General features: G+C 42.2%; 1 protein-coding gene across 1 annotated transcript; it reads left to right on the top strand.

Moving 5' to 3' along the window:
- Positions 1-684: 684 nt before the first annotated feature.
- Positions 685-1,284, top strand: LOC125637194 (interferon epsilon-like). Its single transcript, XM_048851386.1, has one exon. It carries the CDS (start codon positions 715-717, stop codon positions 1,282-1,284), a length of 570 nt encoding a protein of 189 aa, XP_048707343.1. The 5' UTR covers positions 685-714.
- Positions 1,285-10,095: the final 8,811 nt, after the last annotated feature.

The following is a 10,095-nucleotide window of genomic DNA, read 5'->3' as shown; positions in this document are numbered from 1 at the left end:
CTACAGAAGACAGTTTTCTGTGTGTCTATGTGCTCTATGCATAGGTGTAGCATGCAGTGGAGGAGGCGATGGGGATGGATAGAAAAAAGGAACAATATTAAGAACACACTGTTCTGCCACATTTATGCATAAGCCTTCTGAGTCATTCTGGCCAGCAAAGGACTAGTCCTCGAGATCTGGCCCAAAACCTCTCCAAGTGTGTTTACTCTTCCATTATCAGTTTATGTACTCATTAAACTACTTTGATTAGTAAACATTAAAAGGAGTTCTGAATTACGGTTAGGAAGGGGTGGGGACAGATGGCCCTTTTACAAGGGATTTTCATGTCTTAGTACAGCTAACTGATCTATTTACAGTTTGGGAAATGTTTCAGATCAAATGGAAATTTGCTATAACAATAACACAAATAATACCAGATATTAGGCAACTTGTTATGCTTTTAATAATTTGCTCACTTTCTTTTAAAAAGGAAAGAAATGCTGAAAAGTACCAACTAACAAAAAAGTATTTAAAAAAAACCAGAAAAGTGAAAATAAAAAGCCCTAATTAGTGAATGGGAACCTTGAGATGCAGAAAGTGACGAAAGAAAAACTACAGAACACTTAAATTCAGAGACATGGGTAAAAATACAACACACCAGCCTATGAAAGTCATTGCACAACCTCCAGTCTTCCAGTCTCTACACACAAACAAGGAATCTAAGTCATCATCAGCATGATCACCCTGAGTTTCCTGCACATTTGCCTTGTCCTGCTCTTCTCCACCAAAACCTCATCTGTGGACAGTAACATGCTTCATTTCCAGCAAAACAAAGTGAACCAAGCTAGTTTACAGCTTCTGGAAAAAATGGGAGGACAATTTCCTGTGCAATGTCTAAATGAAAATTCAAACTTCATATCCCTCCAGAATGATCTCAGCTTCAGAGAGTTCCAGAAGGAGAATGTCATTGTGGCACTCCAGGAGATCCTCCAACAAATCTTCAACATCTTCAGCAAAAGTCAACTCCAAACTGCCTGGGATAGGAGTTCCATGGTTGCATTCCAAAATGGACTTCACCATCAAATTGAGCTGCTGAAGACATGGTTCAATGGAGAAAAAAAGATGGAGACCACCTACCCACAAAATGAGGACTTCACCAGACTGAAAGTGAAGAAATATTTTTGTGTGATAGACAATTTCCTGAAAGAAAAGCAATACAGCCTGTGTGCCTCTGAGATCATCCGTGAGGAAATGAGAAGATGTTTTCTGTTTATTGACCAACTCACAAAAAGACTTAAAAACTAAGGTATTTTACAAAACACTTTTTCTAGAGTAACTGAAATAATAGTTTTGGGGAAAAACAGGTAAAACATGCTATGCTTTCATTTAGAAACTATTCTATAGGTTCTGTTGTATCCTTTATTAGAGAATATCCTGTTTATACTGCTGATATACAAAAGTGATATATGCACCTCATATAATATATCCAGGGATATGACTTTGTTCAATAGATTGATGAAATGGACAGGGGAATAAAAACTGGCCTGCTCTAAACAAATACCAATCAAGATAACTTTCCACTCAAAACACCAGAAAATCCATCCCTTTTTATCCCATGCTATCTTTAGATCAAGGTCTTCTGCAGGGGAGGACAGGCAGAATTCCCTATCTGCTTTCACTGGCTCTGTTCACCTATAAAGTTTAACAGTTTTAGTAAAAACCTTTTGTAAAAAGAGTTTCTTTGTTAGGCTTACTGGAAGACAGCTTAGGACTTATGATACAGAGTCACCATCATTTTCTAAATATTTCACTATTGAAGTGCTGTGTTTGAACCATTTTCCTCTTTCATTGCAGCTCGTGATGGTGGGCACTTTTACTACTGACGTAATGAAATCAGCTGAATGAAACTGCACCCTATGCTGGAATCTTTTCTGTCTCAGTTGCTTCTTCTAATAGTTACTTTTACCAAGTTAAAAGTTTGTACCTTGAATTAAGCAGCCAACTCACCCAGATATATTTTATATATTAGGTTTTCTTACCTTAATGTTTTGCTCACTTTTTAAAATGCAATAAGTGGGATGCATCAAACTGCTTTAATTTACTCTCTTTCTCTACTGTGAAAATATTTTCAGATCATTTTTCTGGAATGGTCATAATTTATCCACAGGCCAACATTTATTTATTTATTTATACATGTACTTATTGCCCTTATTTATATTTATAAATAAAATTATTTTATTTGAACTATAAATCTATTACAGAAATGGTCTGAGTTAATTCCATTAAAATGATGGTATCTTAAAATATTTACATATTTACCATAACATTTACCTCAGAAGTGGTTTACTTTAAGTTCACAATTCCCTAGAAAATACCACCAATTGTGTGGTAATCAATCTTTCCATTATATGGCATGAATCTGCATCCCTTGTACTTCCAAACTACTATTGCCAGGAATTGACGTCTTAGATGTTCAGGACCAGGAGTGCAGGACCAGACCCTCATTGTTATCTCCTGATATTTACTGAATTTATTCCCACTCTACCTGTACACATCAGACACTGTGATTCTGAAGAGTCCAATAAGACTAGTTTTTTTTCTGAGATCCTTTCAAAATCAAGCCTGCATTTCATATAATAATAAAATATTTCTTAAATGAAGATGATGTAATAAGGATAAAATATTCATATAAATTATTGCTATTCATACCTTGAACTTATATAGAGCAGATGTCAGAGCATTTTATAACCAAATCCTTATGCCTTTATTTATGATAGTATTTCCATTAAAACAAAATCCAAAGTGAATTACTTCAGTGGGGTGGGAACAAGTCACCAGATGGCATTATTGAAGACAGACTTGCCTCTCCTTGGGCTCTCAGGCATTCTCAGCCATTTTTATAGTGTGGAAGAGGGTGTTTCATACTATTGAGATGTTTTGTACATTATGACAATGATTGTTTCAGGGACCAGCTTCCCTGCCATTAGTGATCATATTCACAGAAATCATAGAAATGTAGGAGTGGAGGGGGCCACAATAGGTCATCTAGTTCAGTCCCCCGCATTGAGGCAAGACTAAGTATTATCTAGACCAGTGGTCTCCAACCTTTCTTTGTGAATAGCATATTCCTATTCCCAGAAGACGGTGGCGGGCGCCAGACACCCCACCGCCGAAATGCCACTGAGAAGCGGCAGCGGCGAGAAGTGCAGCCGCCAAAATGCTGCAGAGAAACGGCAACGCTTCTCGGCGGCATTTCGGCACGTGGTTCTTCGGCGGTGGCACTGCGGTGGTGTGGTGTCCTGCGGGTGCCCACAACTTCCCTGGCGGGCGCCACTGCACCCACAGGCACCACATGGGGGACCCCTGATCTAGACCACCCCTGGCAGGTGTTTGTCTAACCTGTTCTTAAAAACCACAAACGACAGAGATTCCACAGCCTCCTTCGGGCTATGTAAACATGACAATTTAAGTCAGTATAAGTTATGTCGCTCGGGGGTGGGAGGAAGCCACTGCCCTGCGCTACGTAAATTATGCCGACTGAAGCGGCGACATAACGACTGCCGCTCGCGGTGGCTGGAGTAGTTAAGTGGACAGGACAGCTCTCTCCCGCTGGCGTAGAGCATCGGTGCTACAGCAACGCAGCTACGCCCTTGTACGCTGCGTAGTGCAGCGACAGCCTCAGCGACTTGTGCCAGTGCTTAACCACCCTGCCAGTTAGGAAGGTTTTTCCTGACGTCCAGCCTAAATCTCCCTTGCTGCCATTTAAGCCCATTGCTTCTTGTCCGATCCTCAGAGGTTAAGAGGAACAATTTTTTCTTCCTGCTCCTCGTAAAAACCTTTCACGTACTTGAAAACTGTTATCAGGTCCCCTCTCAGTCTTTTCTTCTCCAGACTAAACAAACCCATTTTTTTCTATCTTCCCTCATAGCTCATGTTTTCTAGACCACTTTTGTTGCTCTCCTCTGGGCTTTCTCTAATTTGTCCACATCTTTCCTGAAACGTGGTGTCCAGAACTGGACACAATACTCCAGTTGAGCCCTTATCAGTGCTGAGCAAAGTGGAAGAATTATTTCTCATGTCTTGCATAAAACAGTCCTGCTAATACAACCCAGAATGATGCTCACTTTTTTTGCTCTTGTTGACTCATCTTTAGTTTGTGATCCACTATAACCCCCAGATTCTTTTCTGTAGTATTCCTTCCTAGACAGTCATTTCCCATTTTGTATTTGTGCAATTGATTGTTCCTTCCTAAGTGTAATACTTTGCATTTGTCCTTATTGAATTTCATACCATTTAATTCAGACCATTTCTCCAGTTTGTCAAGATCATTTTTAATTCTAATCCTGTCCTCCAAAGCACTTGCAACCCCTCCCATCTTGGTAACATCTGCAAATTTTAAAAGTGTACTCTCTATGCCGTTATCCAAATCCTGTATTATTTTCCCAACAGATATCTGGGTAGTTGAAATCCCTCATCACCACTAAGTCCTGTGTTTTTGATGATTTTGTTAGGTGTTCAAAAATAGTCTCCTTTGCCTCTTCTTCTGTGTTAGGTGGTCTATAGTAGACCCCTACAATGACATCACCCTTGGTTTTTTTCCCCTTTTACCTTACTCAGAGAAGTTCAACAGGTCTGCCTCCCCCTTCTCTCTCAACCTCAGTGCAAAGTGTATACATATTTTATATACAAGGCAATGCTCCTTCTCTTTTCCCCTGCCTTTCCTTCTGAACAAGCTGTATCCTTCTGTACCAATATTCCAGTCATGTGAAGTATTCCACCAAGTTTCTGGTTCACCAAGGAATGGGAAGAGCATCTTTGGATATAGACTGGCTAATCTAGTGAGGCAGGCTTTAAACCACGTTCGATGGGGGCAGGAGACAAAAGCCCATAAGTAAGTCCAAACATGGAGACCTGGGTGAAGGGTCGGAATCTGGGGGGAACATGGGAAATTGCGGCATAAGCTGGGAGAGACAAGAGGGCATATAGAGGGGAAATCTAACAAACATCTTAGATGTCTGTATACTAATGCAAGTATGGGGAATAAACAGGAAGAACTAGAAATAGTAGTGAATAATCACAAATATGACATAACTGGCATCCCAGAAACTTGGTGGAATACTTCACATGACTGCCGACTCAGCAGTCCTTCTTCCCGAAACAGGATCCCATAGTTGAGGAAGCCAAAGCCCTGCTGGCAACACCATTCATGCAGCCATGTATTTACCTGCAGAATGTGTCTGTCTCGGCCCAGACCACTTCCCTTGACCTGCAGGTGGTCAATGAGAACCCCACCTGCACCCCCTGCTCCTTCACCCTCACTCCCAGAGACCTGTAGTCACTTCTGATCTTCTCAGGGTCATACCTTGCAATTAGTGCCTACATGGATAAGCAGCATGAGGTAGTAGTCAGAGGGCAAGACAATCCTCAGCAATCTTTCAGTAGCATCTTGGATACGAGCCTCAGGCAGGCAGCATGCCTCCCAGGATGCCAGGTCAGGCCCTTAGAAGGGAGTCACTAACTACCACCACCTTTTGTTTCCTCTTGGGAGTGGTGGCTGCGATCCTTCCAACCTTGGAGGCACATGGCTTCTCCTCCTTCACCTCTGGGGGTGATTTCTCATCCCTCGTTGCCAGGGCAGATTTTTTTTATCTCTGTGCATGGTGGATTGGGAATAGCGTGGAGTACTGCCTGCTGCCAGAAGTAACCAGCAGCCAGTTTCCTCCCTGTGAAGGAGCAGTTTCCTTCTCCCCTGCAAATACAGTGCTCTCCAGCTGGATTTTTTCTTCAAACTTGGAGGGCTCCATATGCATGTTTTTAATGATTTCCTCCTGTGCATGGATGCTCCTCAGCCTAGTCACCGCCTCCTCTAGCTCTCCCACTTGCCCCTGTAGCTCTCTGACCTGCCTCCTGAGAATTTTACCTGTAGGCACCTCTCACATTGAATGGTCCCTCCAATCTGGTTTTCTATTATAGGGAAATGCAGTCCACTGTCTGCAAATCCACAACAGGATCTGGGGAGAGGCATCCATATTATGGGTTGGGCTAAATTTCATTGACACTGGTGGGTGTATCAACCATCCTTCATTTGGGAAAAATGTAAGAAACAGCTAAGCTCTTTTATGCAACCAGACAGCTGAAAGAGCAGCCTCCATCTAAAACACAGGGACCGTCCAAAATAAAGGCTCATGTAAAGCATGCGGGAAGATGGGTTTAACTGGACATTGTTTTGTGAAGGTCTGTGTGTCAGTGAAAGAAAGGCACAAAGTCAAAAAAAGCTGAGGTAGATGTCACCATGGAAGCACCAGAAACAGCCACAGAGGCACTGGGAGCTTGGCCCCAAGAAGAAAGCTTGAAAATCTAAGTGCTGGCTAGAAAGGAACTTGGACCTGTTAGCAAAGAAACTGTATCTTGCTGTTTGACTCCTGTTGTGTTCAGGAAAACCGCACTTTGTACATTCTTTGTAAATAAGCAGAACTGCATCAAAAGTACCTGCTTTCATCGTCAATTTCTCCTCCTAACCTAAACAACCCACAGGACCCAGAATTTCAGCTAACCTTTTGGGTCAAAAATGGGTAATAGTATAATATCCCTGTGGCAACTACAGAAGATGTTTATATTGCCAAGTAAAATTAGGATAGCATGTATTTTTAACTGTTTGTAATATTCTAGACCATACAGAAACAAGGAGCTCCAGGACAATCTCACCTGACAGTTCTTCAGGGCCTGCCATCAAACATTCTACAGACCATAAGTGCTGGTGATCCAGAGACTACAGCATGTGAATCACTGTTATAGCTGCATTTACAAGGAGCTGGTTCTTTAGAGAAATGCTTATAGTTAGTTCTGGTGCAGTTCTTTCCAGAAATTGTGCATATCACCAATAAAAATCTGTTAATGTATAAATCTCTGACTAAATTAATTCTCGTATGTAGCTGCTGCACACAGATTATACACACACAAGCAAACAAACCAAGATAAAGACAACAGGATTTGGCCCTACCAAGTAAGAAAGGGATATGAAAGGAGGATTTTGCCACCCCCCCAAATTAGCCACTTTCATGAGGGAATACTCATTTGTTTAGTAGCATGCAGCAACACTAGAAATTAGTGCACAAGAGGAAGTGAAGAAAAATTCTGTATCTATATGAAACTGCAAGAAGAACATAATTGTACTGGAATATGAATAACTAAGTTGGAATTCAGCCAGGAAACTGGAATTAACACTCCTAAAATTCAGAAAAAATTTCCAGGTGTCTTCAATGACCACACTGCTCACGGTCTTTGTTTTACTTACATAAAAGAAAACGGCACCATTCAGCACCACAGTACCCCAACACCAAGATAGACAGGCATTCCATAATGACATGGGGCCTACTGCTGCAGCACCTAAGCAAGTAAAACTCTTACTAAAGTCAATGACGGATAAAGCCATTTATAGTGCCTGATCCAAAGTCAATTGAAGTTAATGGAAATTTTTCCGTTAACTCCACTGGGCTTTCCATCAGGCTCATAGACTGCAGGAATAGCTCCACACAAATTGCCATCTGCCACATTACAAACACTACTTCCTGAAGATTTTAGGTGCTCTTTGGAAGGTCAGGGGAAGTGGCAGTCATGTACAGTAGTAGCGATGTGATCCATCCCTGCCCAGCTAGTAGAATATTTCATAGTCTTGAAGTAACTTTCAGGCTGTATGAAAAGTCATCTCACACCACTGTCATGTGATGTGTCTTTGCTGTTTTATGTGGCAAAATCCAAGTTTGTCCTTTTAGTCAAATAAAGACACAGAGTGAAACTCTGGCCCCTTTGAAGTCAATAGCAAAACTGTCATTAACTCCAATAAGGCCAGGATTTCTCCCATGGTTATAGTAATTTGCATTTATGTAAGATCTTCCATCAGAAATCTCAACATGCTTTACAAAACATTAACAACATAAAAAGTTATGTTGCCATCTGAAAGATGGTGTCATTTTCTGAATGTGTATGAATCTAAATGTAGTCTTGACCCCTTAGAAGTATTCCTGATATCTCTGTGGCAGGCCAAAGAACAGACAAATAAAAGCCAGGCCTTTGGACTTCAAAATATATTTACCCTGTTAGGAGCTTTGTTTCAGTTTGCCCCAGCAAGTCACTCCCAATTATCCACACTCTTTTTAGAAACTGGTGCAGATCCTGCTTAGAGGCGTTTGCCTTTAAAACAATTATAGGCAAAATAAACTAAGACAAATGGGTTAAGTTGGGTACATTTTCAGGAAAAAAGCTCATCATCTTAACCAGCCTCCTTCCTGCTCTTCCTGAATGTGGGGGAAATCTGGGATATAAGGGAGTAGATAAAACCAGGGTGCTTCCCAGAGACCATGATGACAAATGGGCTGCTGTCTATATTTCCTAGCAACCCTGCTCCCAAAAAATCCTACATAGAGGCCAGCTGGGCACTGAGCCAATGCTGTCCCATGCTACTGAGGGAAGAAGTGAGTTCTGACACATACTGCTCATAGATTCTGGGCCCTGGTTGCCTGAACCTCAGTGACTGTATCCCCCATACCATATGCATGCCTGAAAAGGCAAAATCTAGAACGGAGAAATGCTGATCCAGGAGGATTTCCTCAAAAGCCAAGAGGGCTGCTACCCAATCAGACAGAGTTACAATGAAGTGGAATACAGCTGATATACTTACAGAGATGCAAGAGTCTGGAAAACAAGAAGCAATGTTCCTGAAGATTTGGAGACATCAGCAAAAGGGAAGTCATGGGAGAGCTCAGCAACTACAGATTTATAGGCCTGTAGTATATTGGACGCGCTCTTCTTCCTTTCTTTATCACGGAATCTACACTCTTTCCTCCAAACACCCTTTACCATTATGGGGAGTCTTGATTCCTGTCTGCAAAATAACTTTGCTGAGCTGGTTCCTGTTTACTTTGTTACTTTGTTCAGAGTTACAAGATGCAATTCAGTTGGGACTGATTCCTCCTGAGTGTCTGTCTACCTCATTATCCCTTCCAGTGCAGAAGGCAAAACATATCAATATTCATTCTGTTTTCTTCTAAAAAGCACATAGTCCAGTTTAGGAGCTTCTACACTAGTTTCTGCCTTTCTTTAAAAAAGATAAAGTTGAAAAATTCATTTAGCTCTTTGGCGATATCACTCATATTTTGGGCAGACCAGACTCTCCTTCGGAAAAAAATCCATAAGTGGGAGAAAAAAAGGAAAGAAATACTCTGCCAGGACCCCTCACTCAGCTCATCCCAAATTGCTCTGTCATTGCAGGGACAAGTCCATCCCCGTACTTGTGGATCCCCTGCTATCTGAATAAGTCACAGAGGATCTACAGAGTCTCTCTGCAGATTGAGTAAGGGTATGTCTACACTACGAAATTAGGTCAAATGTATAGAAGTCGGTTTTTTAGAAATCATTTTTAAATAGTTGATTGTGTGTGTCCCCACACAAAATGCTCTAAGTGCATTAAGTGCATTAACTCGGCGGAGTGCTTCCACAGTATCGAGGCTAGCATCGACTTCTGGAGCGTTGCACTGTGGGTAGCTATCCCACAGTTCCCGCAATCTCCACCGCCCATTGGAATTCTGGGTTGAGATCCCAATGCCTTAAGGGGCAAAAACATTGTTGCGGGCGGTTCTGGGTACATGTCATCAGGCCCTCTCTCCCTGCCTCCCTCCTTCCATGAAAGCAATGGCAGACAATCGTTTCGCGCCTTTTTTCCAGGGTTACCTGTGCAGATGCCATACCACGGAAAGCATGGAGCCCGCTCAGCTCACTGTCACCGTATGTCTCCTTGGTGCTGGCAGATGCACTACTGCATGGTTACACAGCAGCAGCTCATTGCCTTGTGGCAGCAGACGGTGCAATAGGCCCGATAATCATCGTCATCATGTCCTAGGTGCTCTTGGCTGCCTCGGGGGGGTCAGTCAGGAGCGCCTGGGCAGACATGGGCACAGAGACATAAATAGGAGTGACTCGACCAGGTCATTTTCTTTAGTCCTGCTGGCAGTCATATTGCACCATCTTCTGCCGAGCAGCCACGAGATGAGGATGGCTAGCAGTCCTACTGCACCGTCTGCTGCCAGCCAAAGATGTAAAAGATAGATGGAGTACATCAAA

This window comes from Caretta caretta, chromosome 5 (genome assembly GCF_965140235.1).
Source record: "Caretta caretta isolate rCarCar2 chromosome 5, rCarCar1.hap1, whole genome shotgun sequence".
Lineage (NCBI taxonomy): Eukaryota > Metazoa > Chordata > Testudines > Cheloniidae > Caretta > Caretta caretta.
This window is presented reverse-complemented; position numbering and strand designations above follow the sequence as displayed.

Excerpts from the sequence above, each read along its gene's own strand:
- LOC125637194 (XM_048851386.1), top strand. The coding sequence starts at position 715 with ATGATCACCCTGAGTTTCCTGCACATTTGCCTTGTCCTGCTCTTCTCC.